Source organism: Danio rerio, chromosome 19 (assembly GCF_052040795.2).
Source record: "Danio rerio strain M-AB ecotype USA chromosome 19, GRCz13ab, whole genome shotgun sequence".
Lineage (NCBI taxonomy): Eukaryota > Metazoa > Chordata > Actinopteri > Cypriniformes > Danionidae > Danio > Danio rerio.
The window spans coordinates 18,533,072-18,551,640 of NC_141039.2; the positions used below are offsets into that span (position 1 = coordinate 18,533,072).

At 36.3% G+C, this 18,569-nt stretch overlaps 1 protein-coding gene across 2 annotated transcripts; it reads left to right on the top strand.

Moving 5' to 3' along the window:
* Window positions 1–759: 759 nt before the first annotated feature.
* Window positions 760–18,281, top strand: ube2e1 (ubiquitin-conjugating enzyme E2E 1). 2 transcript variants are annotated; one of them, XM_087294708.2, is made up of 6 exons: window positions 760–822; window positions 1,468–1,631; window positions 2,954–3,004; window positions 15,151–15,283; window positions 15,596–15,743; window positions 17,815–18,281. In XM_087294708.2, the coding sequence occupies exons 2-6, from the start codon at window positions 1,474–1,476 to the stop codon at window positions 17,910–17,912; spliced, it is 588 nt and encodes a 195-aa protein (XP_087150834.1). In that variant the 5' UTR covers window positions 760–822; window positions 1,468–1,473; the 3' UTR covers window positions 17,913–18,281.
* The last annotated feature ends 288 nt before the right edge of the window (window positions 18,282–18,569 follow it).

An 18,569-nucleotide genomic window follows, 5' to 3' on the forward strand; every position in this document is an offset into this window, starting at 1 on the left:
GTGGGGGAAACCGGAGCACCCGGAAGAAACCCACTCTAAGGCAGGAAGAACATGCAAACTCCAAACAGAAACGCCAACTGACCCAGCTGAGGCTCGACCAGCAACCCAGCAACCTTCTTGCTGTGAGGCGAAAGCACTATCTACTGCGCCACTGCATTGCCCATTTTTGAATCCTCAGATATGAATTAGTTTTATATAAATTATTATAATATTTTAAATCTTAGCCAAATATTGTCCTGTCCTAACAAACCATAGGCTACATCGATACAAATTCAGTTTTAAGCAGATATATATATACATTTAAAAAATTTACACTTATTACTGGTTTTGTAGTATGTGATCTTTTATGTTGTACATTTGACATATTTGTCAAGAAATTATTTTTGGATTTTTTTAGCCCAAGGCAGACACCCGGATCTGCGTTGATTTGAGCAGGTGTACATTTACTTTATTCCACCATAAATAGCTAAGTTTTTTTATGTTTATTATTTGTTAGCTCAATATTAAATTCTTAATTTGTTATTTTTACTGGATTTGATTGTACACACACACACACACATACACAGGCTATAACATTTACTTAGCTGATACGTGTTTGATTGTCATTTTGCCAACTTTAACTCTCTTAACGTACCCTAATATCTGTTTTATTTGTTCTGAAGTGTATAATGTAAAGTTTGTAAACTGATTGTTTGTAATAAACTTGATTCTTAATATTCAAAATTCTCTCTCTCCCCCTCTCTCTGTGTGTGTGCGCGCAGCAGTAGCACTTCCGCTCCGAGAGACACGCGCGTCCACGGACACACACCGACACAAAGAGAGGTACACAATCCTTTAAACATTACAAAATAGCGCATATTTATGTTATACTTACATCAGCGGTGTGTTCGAATGCTCGTATTCTCGTCTGTATTGTGACAGTCTGAAATATTTGTCCATCGATGTTAAATGAAGACTGAACCCGGACAACTAACTTACAGGGCTGACGACACATTTACTGTCTTTTTCATCATGTTCATTCAGCATATTTGTGGGATGGGGTAAAGTTTAAGTTTAGTGAACTCGACGGCGATGCGTGTTTGTGCGTTTCCTACTTAGGATTAATCTCGTGTATTTGATCGCGTGTGTAACGTTACGGATTCGATCAGACTCAGCGTTACGTTTGCGTGGATTAAAACACAAGAGATGGATATACGTCTGATTATTTTGAGGTGTTTTAACCGATATTTCGAGCTATAAATGCGGAGTGATCGCACCCACGGTATCGCAGTGTTGTTAATCCAGTGTTAAAGGTCAAACACGCGCCAGTAGTTGATACATCGACACGGTAACATTTATATTACCTACCATTTCGTCGATACAGCGAAACATTGTTACATGTGTGCTCCCATACGGCACATACAATCAAAGTGGTTAACAAATTATATATTATTTTTACTGCAGTGTTTGTGTTTCACTCTCATGTAGATCGGGATGTCGGATGAGGACTCGCGTGCAAGCTCTAGCTCATCTTCCTCTTCCTCCTCCTCCTCCACCCATCAGCAGCAGGAGAAAGACACACCTGGAAAAAAGAAAGAAAGCAAAGCCAACATGAGCAAGACATCCAAACTCCTCTCCACAAGTGCAAAGAGGTGAGGAAACATCATAGCTTGGGCTTTGTCAGAAAGCCAGCGTTGCTCCTGGACAGTGAAGGATTTAACAGCAAACGATATGTACAGTATACTGGATTAGAAAGGCTCTCATGACCCCAAAGCATCATATGAAATTATTTCACAAATTTAGTAAGCCCAATATTTCATTTTACTGAGTGCAGCAGGGTTAAATCAATCAAATTTAATAAATTGCAAATAAAATAATTTTAAAATGGCCACATGCACACTATATCCCTTGCAAAAACATTTTGAAACAACTGTTAATATTTATGAAAAAAATTGTTGAGTCACTTAAACCTTCTTCAAAATGGTCAAATTTGTAGGTATTAAAAGAATGGTTTACATACAAAAAAAAAAAACAAAACTCAAAATTCTGTCATCAGTTACCCTTGTTCCAAATCTGTTTGCCTTTTTTTCTTTTGAACACAATGAAAGATATTTTGAAGAAAGGTGGAAACCTGCAGCCATTAATTTCCATTGTATTAATTTTTCCTAATATGGAAGACAATGGTTACACACTTTTAGCTATTTTCACCATATATTCTTTAGGGTTCAACAGAGTAAAGATGCTTCTAAAGGTTTGGAACTGCCTAATTTATTGTGAAATGTGTTAAATTAGGTTGACTGTTTTTTTTTATATTGCAATAACATTTGTCAACTGTTATCTATGATCTATTTATTCCACTCTTTTGTTGTGCTGTGCTGACGTTCATGAAAACTAAAGCATTGCTCAGTAAATCAACATCAAACATTTTGATTTGATTGGTCATACACATTTTTTTGACATTAATGAGAACGAATAAGCTACTAATGCAGACTGAGCTCAAATATTTTAGCACTTTGCTTCATCTCAACAAGTGGTGTGTTGTTTGTCCTTATTTTACTTTTTTGAGGGCTTCCCATGACTGTTTGTGGGGGTTGTGTCTTCAGATGCCAGTTTTCATCCTTTCATCAACCAAAATGACATATTATTAAACAGAATGTTACACAATTACATTTGTAGGTGTCTTAATGTCATTGCTTTAGTTTTGTTAAAGTTTATTTTGATGTTTTGGGCAGCATCTTTTATGTTTCAAAGTTTTTACTGCAAAACAGCTACATTTAAATGTACAAAGAAAATACCAGTTTATAGATTGTTGCTTTTAGACTGCATTTTTGGTCATGTTCCCAATGCACTCAAATTAATATGTTGTTTTGATGAAACTCTTGCTAACTGTTGTTATTTGGATTGTTTTAACTGTTATTGGATGCCAGTTCAGAGTTTATATTCATGGGAATCATTCGGTCATGTCTTCTTTCAGGATTCAGAAAGAGCTGGCTGACATCATGTTGGATCCCCCACCTAACTGCAGGTATGGAAAATGCTTTGGATCTCTCTGATATCTTTTTCTGTTTGCATTAGGTTGCATTATCTTTGGTTAAAAGATTAAGAAGCAACAAACATACAATAGTTATTTATAGTTGTTATATACAATAGTAATTAAATTCATGTGGTCCCACAGTAGGGGTCACCAATCTTTGTCCTGAAGGGCCGGTGTCCCTGCAGAGTAGCTCCATCTTGCCTAAACACACCTACCTGGAAGTTTCAATTCTACCTTGAAAGACCTTGATTAGCTTGTTCAAGTGGGTTAATTAGAGCTGGAGCTAAACTCTGCAGGACACCAGCCTTTCAGGGCCAAGTCCTGGCATTCAAACATAAACATGCGGCAGGTCAGATTAGTACATTAGCTCTTAGTTGAGATTTTGTGTACAAAAGAAAGACCTGTTGTCAGTGATGTCACATATAAAACCCTGTGTTCATATGGGTTTCCTCTGGGTGCTCAGGTTTCCCCCACATTCTAAAGACATGCGTTATGGATGAATTGAATAAACTAAATTGGTTTCCTGGTACTGGGTTGCAGTTGGAAGGGTATCTGCTGTCTAAAACATATGCTGGAATAGTTGGTGGTTCATTCTGGTGTTGTGAACTCTGAAATACAGACTAAGCTGAAGGAAAATGAATGAATGAATAAATTTTTACAAACGTGTAAAAAGTCATGCTGTTGGCTGTTTTAAATAATGCGCTTGTTTTTGTTATACAGTATGTTATTTGTTTGTAGCAGTGCTAGTAGTTGGCTTTGGATTTAGTTTACATTACATTGTTTAATTTTGACATGATAAAATGGGACAATTTTTAAAAATTAACCACGCTTGTGCTTGAGACAAAGAATGTAGTAGAATTATATACCATTAAAATTGGTGTGTTAAAGCGTAATGTGCTTTATGACATGCAGGATCATCCTCCCGCTTAACTCTGCCAAACCTTTCGCAAGTTTGCTAATGACACAAAGCAGCAAACTCAACAAGTTACACTTTTAATTCTCGCAACTGTATATTTTCAAAGAAATATATATTTATATATAATATATATATCTATATTTTTCAAAGAAATCTTGTCTTTGTATTTTTTCAAAAGCTTTTTAATAGCAGTAATTGTGACCTCTCAGATGGGGCTCAAACGTTTACACTTGATTTAAAATACTGATATAATGTATATGTGTACCACTTAGGGATGCTCATATTAATCGATTAACCACTAACCAAAAGGCTGCGTTTGTAACCGATTAATGGTATTAGTTAAGTGATTAAAAACTTAATTTTATATGTTTTTAGTTTGGATGCATAAAGGGCCGATCCAATGTGCTTTTTGCTTCAAGAGGGCCATCTTTTGAATGGTTTACAAACGGCCGCAAGTGTTTTGCACGCTGCTCAACGCAGAGAAGCAGTGTTTGTGTTGTCAAGACAACGTAGAGCTGAAGATCTTTGTACCACCGGGTTCGGGTTTAATTTCTATCATTTTAGACGGGGCCGGGCTTGGCATGCGCAGTAAATGAACAGTCATGTTATGTATTTCGATTAGCGCAAGAAAGTAATTAAATCGTTTGTGACATCATTAAATTCTCTCCCTGCATAGTTGAAACAAAAGATGACGGAGTAGTCAAAAAGAACATATTTTGACAGCAGTCAGGCCAGCCACCAGTTCAGAAAGGTCCTGTCAGTCTAGCCGCAAAGGTATTTCGGCGATCCCTCATACACTGCAAATTACGGAGTGCTAAACAGCCAGCCTGATCTCACGAGAAAACGCAAATATTTTACGTTTTGCTAGTTTAGTGGCTAATTGCTACAAGTTCAGTTGTACGAAATTGTACGATTTTTAAAAAGGAGGTGTGGCACCTAACCCCACCCCTAAACCCAACCGTCATTGGGGTATGAGCAAATCGTACTAAATTGTACGAATTAGATCGTGCGAATTGATACGAATTTGCTACTAAATTAAAAAGTTACGAATTGCCATGAGATTGGGTTGAAACAGCACAGGAAGCTGACAGGGAAGATGACAAGGCCACTCGCTATATTGAAACTGCTTTCATGGAAAATTAAATGAATGTTCTTGGTTGGGAAAAGATGAAAAAACAATCCCACTTAAAAATTGAAAAATTAGCCAGATCAGTTATGCATCTTGGCCTGTAGAAGCAGTGAAAGGGTGTTCAGTGCTTTTGAACACACCATCCTGAGCGCAGGTCTGCGCTAAAGCCATTTACAGTGGATTCAATAATGTTCCTCCACAAAAAAAAACACGTAGCCTAATCTTGGTGAGTAAAGGGTTTTTTAAATTATAAATAAATATTAATTAAACCTTAAAATCATAATGTAGTCAGAGTACACAGGCTAATGTTGGCATTAAGCTATTTTAATATTTAGCTTCACCGTCACCTTAAGGCCAGATTGTAAAGAGAAGTGGTAAAACAAATCTAGCAAAGCCTTTATCTTAATTTCATTATTGCCAAATACCTGTCATAATTTATTTTAATTTAATTTGATTGGAAAGACTAATTTTTATTGGTGTGTTGGCCAATTTAAAGGCTATGTGTGTGTACCTAGGCCTATTTAGAATGCTGAGATGTTACAAAGGGCTTATTTTATTTCTTTGTTCCAACTTCGAAGTGGTCAATAGCCTATGTTTGTTACTAATAAATTATGTTAAAACATATAAATGACTCATTCTTGGAAAAAAAAGGCAAACGAGCTGTGTGCATGTGCCCATTTGTATAATGCCAGGCTATAAACGGGATCGGGCTTTATAAAGCTGTCAATCAAAATGTAGGCTACCTGTCTAGCTCGGGCTGTATTCTGAATTCTGCAAGAGGTTTTGTGCACAAGCAGAGGAAATCAGCGTGCAAGTACACTCGTATTGCACGTAAATGCGATCTTGACTTGTAATACTGTGCTCATGACATTTCTCCATTTGTCATTGAAATAATGTTATAGGTATTTGGTAGATTTGTGTAAAAGGTCTGCTGCCTTAGCTGGAAAAAATCCTAGAGGAAACACTGAAGATGTAGGAGAGACTGCTCGCTGTTTCAAGTTATCCAGAGCTCTATGACTTTACAAATCTTGAATATCTAAATATTATTAAATATTACAATTGTGACGACATAGACAGCAACACTCTTGCACAATCAATACCCAGCTGATTCAGTCGTTTCATAGTGACATGTAGAAAGAGCACCGCGCTGCTTTTTTTCCTTGTAAAATAAAAAGCAGTGTGTGCGCCTCGCGTTTTTGGAATGGAAAAGCACGTTTGCTGTGATCCGCCCCTTGTTCAACTGCAACACATTTGTCAACTCGCGGGATGATTATGTGTAAAGCCTGGTTTATACTCGACACGTTCACTTAAGTGCGTGCAGCGATTGTGACGTCATTGCGGAGTTTGCTGAGGTTCCATTTGGGTGCGCGCTACCTGATTTCATCTGGTTGTCCGTAGGGCACTTTTTGAGACTCGAGCAAACATTGCACGCGGCGCCACAACTGATTTGAGTTGAACATGAACCACTTTAAAGAGATTTTATCTGAAACAGTACGACTGTAAACACATCTTAAGACCCATGATCAGAGAGATAACCAGATGATCTATAATTCTTGGCTTGAATTTGCAACCGCCGTGGGAAAGGATAAAATTTTTGTTAAAAGGCTTGGAAAAACCTGAAGGATAAGTTTATTAAAACCAAGAGAAGCCATGGCAAAAGTGGAGACCCAGGTACACAATTACAGAAATATGTTTTTCCACCAGTCATAGGTTTTTACACGGATGTATTTTGTTATATTTTGTATTTAAAACAATTTAATAGTTACAAAACTATAATGAAGTCACAAAATTATTTTTGATAACTGGAAAGGAATACAAAATATACTGATGCCCTGTTTCTCTGGGCTTTATTGTTGATAATGGTCAGGAATGTTGGACCATCATTGCCCTTTTTAGCACAAGTATAAGACAGAAACTAGCCAGACAGTAATGTGTGAATTGTGGAGTGGGCTAAATAAAAAAAAATCTGTATTTTTTAGAAAGTGTACTTTTATTTATTTTTCATTTTTAATAAAACATTTATTTGTAGAGCAACTCATGTTCTGTTGTCATTAATATTTTAATAAATTTTAATAGGTGTAACTGTCCGAGATATAAACAAAAGCAAGTGATAACTAATAATTATTTGTTAAAAATTGCAAATGCAGTGGGAAAGGAGAAAAGTTTATGTTAAAAACAATTTGGAAAAACCTGAGGAATAAGTTTGTTTATGCCAAAAGAAACCATCGCAAAAGTGGAGACCCCGGTACACAATTACATGTTTTTCCACCAGTCATAGCTTTTACACTGATGTAAATGGTTGTGGATCAGGCTAAATCTAAAATAAAATCTATACATTTTTATTAAGGGTTCTTTTTTTTCTTTTGTCCTTGCCATAATAAAAATATATAGAGATATAGAGCAACTCATGTTTTCTTGTGATTAATATTGTAATAAACTTTAAATGATAAAACTCTCCGAGATATGAACAAAAGCAAGTGATGCATCAAAGTTTGATTAAAAAAAATCTTGTATGGTAAAATCCTTATAATCATTAAAATAATGAATAAAAACAATACAAAATAATTATTTAAAAATATTGAATGACAATATGATTTGACGTGCTTCTGGGAAGTTCCTACATCTGTTTATCTGTCTGATTTTATGGTGGGTTTCTTTTGATCGCACCCTGTCGTTTTAAAGAATATCACAACGACGAACGCGGCAAGTATAAAAGCCTCGTCCACGAAGAAGAATATTGCTGTTTGATACAGACGAGTTGATGCCAAACCAGTGCTGATGCTTTATTCACACAGATTCATAAATTTGACAAGCAGCCTGTTATCTCTGATCCGAGTTGTAGTGGTTGCATTGTTTGCTTTAGTTTTTTGTAGTTTGTTTCTTATTTCTGTGGTTGGCATTGGTTCTGTCTCAATGCATTTTTGCAATTTGTTCACCGAGGTCAAAAGGCAGTTGATGCTGTAGTAGATGCTATAGTGGCTTGTTCTTGTAATCCCTTCTCTTCCTATGGTGTAAATGAAGACCCAGGAGAATCTGATGTGGCTTTGAATGCTAAACTGTTCTTCTGGACACTATTCACTTAGGGCTTTTCGTTTTTGAACAGTACAGTTTCAACTGGAATTTGTGGATGCAAGCATGTATTGTGGTACTTGAAAAAAGGTTTGCCAAAGTAGTCCTGAGCCCATGTGGTGATATGGCTTATAGATAAAGGATGATTCTAGATGCATTTCTACATGAGAGATCACAAAAGTTCAGCTTAGGCTTGCACCCTTGTCCTTTATGCACTGAAATTACTCCAAAAACCTTGAATCGTTTTATTATGTTATGCATTGTTGAAGGTGAAATTTCCAAATCTTTCTTTGAGGAATATTGTTTTTAAATCATTTTCAATAATTTTCTCAAGCATTTGTTGGCAATCTGGCCCGTCTTTGCTCCTAAAGGATTAAGGCCCGTGCACGCCGGGAGGCTTTTTGCTCATGTTTTCTGTTTACGTTTAACGCCTCATGACTAAATAAAGGGCGCCAATGATCATGCACATCAACGCGCAAAACACCAGGGGCCTCATGTATGAAGACTTGCATAAATCATACTAAAACATTGCGTACGCACAAAAATGTAAATGTGCGTGGAACTGTCACATGCACGAGCGCAAAACCCCTCCCTGCCTCCTCCCCCGTATGAATATGCTAATGACTCTACTTTGGCCAAACCAAATGAAAAAGCAATGGCAAAAGCTAGCAAAAAGAGAAACTTTGAACAGAATGTGAATTGGAGGTGCTTCTATCGGATGTAGACCGGAGAAAAATGGTGTTATTTGCAAGTTTGTCGTTGGAATGAGCTAGTTGAGTGATTTCTGCCCGTTTGATCGGCAGAGACAAGAAAGCTAAAGAAGGAGTACAGCAGCAGTGTGAGTGGCGTAACTAGTAGCACACATGACAAAATGTTTTGACACTGTCATTCAAGAATGCGGTTCGAATCCAGTGTCTGATGTACTTACTTTTTTTTTTTTTTTTTTTTTTTCTCCTCGCTACATATCAGATTTTGCCTATACCCTTCATCATGAGGAAGACAAGTAGGAATCATTAATAAGTCTGTACATCATATTTTATTCGCACATTTATTGAAAGGAAATGTTTCTGATTCACGTATGCAAATTCATCTTTAGATGGTGCCTTCATAGCAATGTGCGTGCAGTAGATAGCTCCGATTACATTGGGAAAACAGAAAGTGCAAATTGCTCTTTAATGTTTGGCTGGCAACACAATTGCCTCTCGAAGTCGCCAATGGAAATAAAACAGACACGCACAAGAAATGCACACACGCAAGACATGAAGTTGGCGTGGAACAACGCACATTCTCACCTTCATTTCATTGTTAGTAAACCCAAACATGAGCGATTCTGAGCGTGAATCCTGGAGTACGCAAAGTTTTTGTGCGTACGCAGCGTTGATACATGAGGCCCCAGGCATAAAAGCGTCATTTTTAAAGAAGCGCCTTATGCTAATTTTTTTGTTTTGACGCGCCACGTCAAAACCTTCTCCTGCAATCAGGTTGGCACTTTTGTTCACATGCACGGAGCTGCTTAAGTTACAGTAAACAGCACTTGGAGGCGCTCAAGCGCTAAACTGTCAATGCGAGCGCACATTTAAAAAGATGCCCAGAAGCGTTATGAACGTGGAGCTGCTTATTGTTCTCTGAATAATAATAATTTCATCATCGCTAGAGCTGCTACTTGAACTATCTATGCTTGTTCCAGTCACCAGTAACTTTAACAACAAGCATGTGAACTTCCTCTCTTCCTCTTCTTCTGTTATAAGTGGGGTGTCAGAAGCCCAAAGTTGTGTAGCACCATCTAACCTCATGGAGTGATTTTGCATACTCTTCTACTTGACGCCAGTGAAAATAGCTTGGGTTTGAATCTGGAAAAACGTTTAGTAAAACGCTGACGATAAACGCAAAAGAAAAGTGTCCCAGTGTGTACGAGCCATTAGACCTTTTTTTGGATACTGCTTTTACACCAAATCATAGTCTATATTATACAGTGGAATTCTGAATGAGATTATGCATCAGTGGATATTGCAGTAAGCTATATCTGTCTTAAAACAGTTGTCAAACTGCCGTTATAAGGAAGTCTCTTACTCTGTCATTTTGCTTTGAGTTTGAAGTGGAATTCTAATGAAGTGAAATAATTGATTATAGATGGGTGTGTGAGGCAATTCCTGCTTTTAGGATCATGCATGTAACAGTCAGGACAGGTGAAACTGATGGTTGGCTGTTGGGTTTCATCGTTCAGCATCTGTCTAGCTAGTTGGTTTGATGTATTCCACATTTTTCTTCTTATCAGGATAATATTGTTGGCATGATTCAGCATGTGAAAGTCAACTAAAGAGAGCACTCTGACTGGTTATTCAACAATGAATCAGAGCACAAGTGTGATGTAGTGAAGTGATGTAGCAAGTAAACGATTCAAGAGAAGAAGCAACACAGAGGCCGACTGTAATTTCCAAACGATATGGATTATTAGATTCTCAGGCATATTTGAAGGAGCAAATCCCTTCAGTGGTGAGTGACAATTACTGTGATAATGGTACTAAATGCTGCTTTGTTTACGCTTTGCATGTGTGCATTAAAAATCTAGGTTTTGGCATTCTGAATGAGAAAACAGATACCGCTCCTCCAGTGCAGAAAGACACATCCTCTTGCACAGATGCAGAATGCGTACTCTTGGATTGTTGCTGTCTGTTTGATGTGTTCACATGCAGAACCAAATGTGAGACAATCGAGGTGACAACACAGTTGGTTGCTGTCAGCTTGGTCTGTACTGGTCTAAACTCACAGTTGTATTGACCAGTAGCGGTGGACAAGATAGTCAATTTTTATTTCATAATACAATTTTTTATTTTGGTTGATGCAATATAATTCTGACCTCGTTATAACCACATTTTTTTTAAAAAGCCTGAAAAAAATATCTAGAACACCCACAACGATTGTCTGTACTGTACTAAGTCGATTTTACCTGTGACTAATTAGATGTGTCGAGATTTGCCTGTCTTAGCTAAAAAGAAAGCTTTGACTTCTGCCCCCCACATGTAAATACTTTGCAGTATATACTTTTGCACAGATGAAGTGGATTAGATGCAATATAAAGAAAAAAACATTTCATTCAGTACTTTATTTCACTGATATTCAAGAATAAAGTACAATGTAAGTTTATAATATTTACACATCAGTAAAGTTGATCTATACATTTTATCAGTTTCATTTTGATGAACAAGACAGAAGATAATGCTATGGTTAAATACAAATTTGTGAGCATCAGCTGAGCACACAAAACATTTGATTACTTTGTGAAAATGTCAATACCAAAATAGTAGTGAACGAACAAAAAACAAACCAACTAGATAAATACTAAGCAATAAGAAAAACACATGCTGCATGGACTTACAACTGGTGTTGGGGATGGTGCTTATGTTTTATAGACAAGTTGGCTTCAGCGTTTATGGTGCCTTATCTTCTGACTATCAAGTTGTTAGAGCTCATTCACAGAACATCAACAGAGATCAACAGAAATGTGTGAAATTGGTTACCATTATCATTGCTTCACACTCATTAATACGTGCTTACACAGACGCAATTTAAATCTGCGTTTATCAGCTGAATCATGCAGATATGTAAGTGATCCACTCATGAATCAGCTGATAGATGCAGCTTTTAAATGCTCCAGTGAACACTTTCAGAGCTATAATAACCAGCTATTGCAGAGCTCTGGCTGTCTGCAGGTCTTTGATGTAGGCTGTCATCATGCAAGTAGCCAGTTGTGTTCTGCTTTTTCTGACAGCCGGTCCCTGAAAGTCATTCACTGTAAGCTGTAATGTAAATCATTCACAATCAAATGTGTTTCTATTGTGACATATAGCGTTATTGAATTGTTGTTCAGAGCTATGCTTCAGTAAGGACTGTGTAAACTGTCTCTTGTGACAGTCTCTGTAAATGCACAACTGACACACCTTGGGCCCTACCATACACCTGGCGCAAGGCGCGACGCAATTGTTGTTTGCTAGTTTCAGCTTGGCGCAAGAGTCTTTTTGAAGTTTTGCAGCACGCTTTTAAATAGCAAATGCATTTGCCCTCATATGTGCGCACATAGGCGTTATGGTCTAAAAAAGGAGGCGTGTTAATGCGCATTGTTGGCGTGTTGCTATTTTGAGGAACTCGAATAGACAGCTCAATAGATCAGATCAAAGCTGGTCAATGTCCAGTAGTTGTGCGCCTCACTTACACATTGCTTAATACACACAGGATGTACAGCAATACGCAAATATCTTTACAAATAAAAAATAAATGAAGAATTAAAATATTACAAAAGTTATTTTCTAGCCTACATAAATATAAGAACCATACTTTCATGCCTTTATCTCAGGGAGGCTTTTTTCAGTTTATTCATAACAATTTGCTTTTGTATAATGTTTTCATTATTAGCAATATTATTTATTAAATGCAGATTTATGTTTGTTTTATTAAAAACAAGCTTAGATTTGTCCACCTGTCAGGTTTTAGACCATATGGGGCACAGCATGTGTTTTTGGATATAACTCAGTTTTTTGACCACACTTCGTTATTATTGTTCATTTATAAGTTTGCTGGAAATTAGAACTGAATTTAGAAATAGTTTTGAAACAAACCTTTGCCTTTAACCAGTTAAACTCTGCCTGCCTGGTACCAGGGACAAAATGACGTCATCGGGGGAATAAATATAGATTTAAGAGATTTATAGATTTAAGAGGTCTGTCTACATCAATAACACCATATGACCTATTGGGTGAAAGCTTAGAATGTCTATTTTTAACTGATGCACATCACTTTGATATTTGTTGTACTGTATTTTTCACATCGCTAATATTACACACATTGGCAAGTAATACATCAAATTAAAGCTCTCATTCCCAATAATAAGGATCCGTTATTTTTATTGATTTACAATCACATATCCAACAGTCTTTGAATGAGTCTTAAAGTATAAACACGTTTTTTGTAAACATACAAGGGAAATTATTGATTATTTGCTCCTTGAGCTGCCGGAGATAGCACAGATAGTTAAGCAAGCTACATCATCTTTTACCTTACTTTGTCGTCTGCAAATTGAGTCCATTTTCTGAGGATGTGTGCATCAGTAAACCCCTGCTGTGTCTTGCCAAACGCAACAAATTAGGGTCGTGATACTTCAAAATTCGGGAATATATGATAGCTTCGACCTATCTGCTTTCTACCTTCAGATGTTTTACATATCATTGAAAAGGTGAGATTCTCGGCTTTACGCTGATGTACCACGAGCCTTGATCAGCCAATCAGTGACTGAGATATTGCATGACAAACAGGAAGAGAGGTGTCCAAAACAGAGTGCATAAAAGTCACAAATCAGAAGCAAAAAAATTGTGATTTCCCACCCTTCGGTTAAACTAATATAATTATTGCATAATACATAATGATAAAAACAAAATTCTTTTTTCTGGTGTCTCCTGACAAATGCTGGTAACAATCAAAACAATCTGCAGTTTGATGGAGCACACAGGGCCTGAGTTATACACTTTCTAAATCAGGCTTTAGAACAAAAAAACTAAAAGCTGTTTGTGTTGAGGTGGTTCATCATAGGACAGACAACATATATAATAATATTTATTACTTTCAGCAGTTCTTTTTGTACTTTCAAAGTGTTTTCTGTAAAATGAAATTGAGATATTGCATTTATTGTACTGTATGAGGGTATGGGGAGACTTCAAAAATGGGTAGGCGGAAATAAAAAAATGGCATTTTTCCTTCTTGCAGTTGAAATAGAATAACTCTCACATCAATTATTATAAAGAAAGAATATATATTTTTTTGTGTTTGCTGACACCTGCTGGAAAAAAATAAAATTGTTTCCAGGGTGCTGGACCACTCCAGGCCTGAGTTACACATTTCCAAACTTCAATTTAAATATATAAAAAAAGCGCATTTTTTGTGTGTTTATTATAACACAGACAATATATACAACAAGTGTTTTTAATTTCAACTGTTTTTTTATAAAATTTCAAAGGGTTTCCTTTCAAATGATACCAAACTTTTGTACTTACACCGCTGCATGTGGGTATGGGAAGCTTTTTAAATCGAAAATGCTTGCTTGTTTCTTAGGAGACAAAGTGCTATTTACCTTATACTTTGTTTTCACCCCTTAGCTCTTAGTGCCGCATATTTCTTTCTGGAGCATTAGGTGCATTTTAATAGTTGTGTTATAATAAGTAAATGATAATTAAATCAATCAATATGTAAACTAAAAATAAAATCATTGTTCAATTGTTTGTAACCAAACCTACTTGCATGTTACAGCTTTTTTCAATGAGTTCATTTTAAAATGACTTTGGTCATACACTTTTTCTATGCTGTTTTCTTAGCTATTCCCGTGTGTTTTGTGGTGTGCATATAAATATTTTGTTTAGTGACAATAATTCTCATCATCAGTAAAATGTCAATTTTATTTTAGCCATAATTAAGAATAATGGTGTTTAAGTATTTATCGTGTCGCAGTAATGTCCATATTGCAGAAATATACAGTTCTGGAATGATAAAAGCATGCAAAAATGACAGTTTTAAAAAAAGGTGAACATTACTAAAGCAAGCATTCTATAATTATGATTACAATGTGATGAAAATTTTATATTTTTTTAAGTTTATTGAGACTTCATGCAAGGTCCTTTCAGTTACTGTGGTCATATATCACTGTGTTGAAAAGGCTGGATCCAAAATTGAGCCGGCGTAATCTCTGGTTAGTTAAAAAAAAAAAAAAAAAAAAGCTAATCGACCATATTTTTTTCAACCACTGAGGATTCATTTGACTATTAACTACTGCATTTCTCTCTGTACAAAGCAATTAGTCACAAGACTCAAGACAGGCCATTATTTAATCATTTCATCATAACATCAATAAGATATATCAAACAAATGTAGGATAATATTGAAATAAAATTGAAGCCCACCTGCAGGATCACTGTAGTCTACTACTTGAGAATCTCTGATCTAGGCCATGCTGCTCATTTTCATCTCTGCATGTGTTCTTAGTGCTGGTCCAAAAGGAGACAACATCTACGAATGGAGGTCCACTATCCTGGGTCCTCCAGGTTCAGTGTATGAGGGAGGAGTGTTTTTTCTTGACATCGCTTTCACACCAGACTATCCCTTCAAACCACCCAAGGTAAGATCTTCTTTTCAGATCCTTGTTACAATCAATTTAATAAATTATTACAAAAAGAGTATATAGTTATGTTTCAAATAAATGTGTTCATCCAAGAATTCAAAGCACAAGTTTATTACAGTTTTAATCAAACAAATGTAGGAAACTTATGATTTGTCTATGTTTTTCTGATTGAATATCACAAAGACTAACATGGCAGAATGCACAACTTGCTTGTTTTTATTATCTAAATTCAAACAAATCCGTGTACATGCCAAAAGGTGCTTGTGTGAAAACCCCTTTAATGACAGTGGTCCTGTTTTCTTTTGTCAGGTGACGTTTCGCACAAGAATCTATCATTGCAACATCAATAGTCAGGGTGTGATCTGTCTGGACATCCTGAAGGACAACTGGAGTCCAGCGCTCACTATCTCCAAAGTGCTACTGTCTATCTGCTCTCTGCTCACAGACTGTAACCCTGGTAAGTCACACGTCCGTAAACACACTTCAAGCTAATCAGGACTTGTTAGTTGGTCATGTGCTGATGCTCCAGTGTCTGTCAGTATGTTGGAGCTTAAGCTGTTTGACCTAGACTAAAGCTGAGGCAGTTACAGGTGTGGGCAGTTATGCAGCAGCTTAATGCTCATGTATGAAACTGCATACAAACAACTTCATCTTATATTAGAGCTGTCTGTTCCTTTCAACTTGACTTCTTTTCTGCTAAAACAAATCACATCTCAACTACTTCCTGGAGGATCACCAACACTGTGTTTATTCGAGATATACTTGTTTTTTTTTAACTGTGCGACTCGTGCCGAGAGAGCACCCTTTGGAGTTCGGAGGAAATTTACCACTGATCACATCACCGTTCTGTACTTGCATGATGGGCAAGACAATCGCAGCTTTTGCTGAATTACAAATGTGACTTTATGTCGATATATTTTTCAGCCCTAATCCTAATCAGAAGACATGGGAAATGTGCAGAGCTGGTGGTCCTCCAGGAACAAAGTTGAGAGAAAATGCTGTCATTTTCACATTCCATTGCTCTACTAATGATTTTCTACCCAAGCTTATATGAAAAATGTAATTTTATTGTTATTTGGGTTGATGAATTGATCACTTGAGATTGACAAATTTTTGTCCACGGATGGATTTGAAGTTATTTATCATTTGTTGAACTGAAAAATCTTATCTAATGTTTTTAATGTGATTTTATATGTAATTCATTAGTCTTAATTAGTGTTGGGTAAGTTACTTAAAGTAATAGATTACAAGTTACTGATTACTGCTGGAAAATTGTAATTTGATTACTTATTACTTCGAAGTTACTTTTAAAACACATAAAAATACTAAATAAACTGCAGCTCTTTCAGTAATTTAATATTCACTGAAACACATTATGATGGGTTTAACACAGCAGATTGACAAATTCAAAAGATTCAAAAAGATTGTTTCCCTTATCTTACCTAATCTTCACTTGTTTCAAACCCGTTTGTCTTTTTTATCGTTTAATCTTTTGAACAAAACAAGACATTTTTAAGAAAACCTGGAGACCTGTAGTGTCCATACCGGTCAACATTGGGATGTGAAAATAAGGGATATGCCCACCATAATAAGGGATTCCCTCAACCCCCTTCTGAGAAACACTGAAAATACAGGAGAAATATGGGAAAATACCTTTACGGGATAATAGTGGGATAGAACTAAAATACGGGAGAAAAACTGGAAAAACGGGAGGGTTGATGGGTATGGTAGTGTCCTGCAGCAAATCCACATAGCCTACTACTGTAAACACTCAAATGTTGAATTCGTAAAATCTAGAATATGTGAGCGCGTCTCGTAATAAGAAGAGGCCATTAAGCAGAAATGCTTCTCTTCAAATTTTCAGAAGTTAACTTCATTCTTGATCCTGTACAAAAATGTACCCAAACAATTTACCCTGTTAGGGTTAAGTTGGGCTGCTGTTTTTTTGTCCTCCTTGGGACAAATATTGTCGTAGAATGCTTTGTTCAAGTGCTTGAACAGGTTGCTGGTCGATTTAAAAGCAGTAGAAAATTCTTTATAGACTGGACATAGACTGCAGTTCACACTAATACTTTTGTTTTTATACTCAATGAAATTAAAATAATGTCTGTATTTCTACTTGAAGAAGCAAGTACTCTCACCAGCAGCTATTTCATCTTGCGTTTAAAGCGAATGTTCATTAACTGACGTTTTAGCTGAAAACGTGATTTAAAAAAAAAATATTGTTTTCTAAAATTTATATTTGTACCGCAAGTAATGGAATTACACTGACTTCAGTAAATGTAATCAAATTACACAAATTAAAAATGTAATTTGTTACATTACTGCGTTCCCCAAAAACTGAAATTATAATTGTACTTTACACCCAACTCTGGTTCTTATTATAAAGTTATCATTATGTCATGGTTTTGTCTATAATAATACAATAATACTGCTTTAGAAGCAAGCAGTGCATGTCAGTACAGTAGGTTTTGATGCAAAGCTAGTGATTGTTGTTAACCTAAAGAAACGTGATAATTTTTCTACAGCTGATCCTCTGGTAGGAAGCATCGCCACGCAGTACACAACCAACAGACCAGAACACGACAGGATAGCCAAACAGTGGACCAAACGTTACGCCACATAATTTTCTCCGACTGCAGAGTGCTGCTTGTCGGACATCTGTGGGAAGGGGTGGCGAGTCTAAAAGAGGAACTGGTGTGAAGGGGATCCATAGGGTAGAAGATACAGGGGGGTTTTATGATGGAGTTTCAATTTTGTTTTTTTTTTGTTTTTTGGGAGTATTTTTTGTTGATTGTTTCCTTCAGCTTTAGTAGCATCACGATTTAACAAAAAATGGATCTTAATGTGTGTTTTCTTTGCCGCCTTGTTGTAAATTGATCTTATTTGAAGCTTTTTCATCCTTGTCAATTGAAGTCTCAGCATGAGCCTATGGCACAGTTGTTTCATGTATGTATTTTCCCCACCAATATTAAAGCTGAAGTTGGAGTATAAAGTTGCTCAGTATTTTTTTTATGCAAACAAAGATGATGCAGAAGATTCACTTCCTAAAACTAATCTCAGATTTAAACACTGATAAAAACCTTGAGTTTCATTCTGAAGAAAATATGCTTAATTTGGCTGGAGCACCCGTGTCTGTTTGATGTGTCATCTGAGCAATACCACAACAGGGTCAAAAAGGAAAAAAGTTGAGAGATTGCAAATTCCCAACAAAACCAGGTGAGCAAATATGTACATTTTCTACCCCATTGAAAGCTTCTTTCTCATTATGTAGTTAATAACA

Coding starts and splice junctions, on each gene's coding strand:
- ube2e1 (XM_087294708.2), top strand. CDS start 1,474: ATGTCGGATGAGGACTCGCGTGCAAGCTCTAGCTCATCTTCCTCTTCC. Junction 3,005..15,150: donor GATCCCCCACCTAACTGCAG/GTATGGAAAATG, acceptor ATGTGTTCTTAG/TGCTGGTCCAAAAGGAGACA. Junction 15,744..17,814: donor GCTCACAGACTGTAACCCTG/GTAAGTCACACG, acceptor ATTTTTCTACAG/CTGATCCTCTGGTAGGAAGC.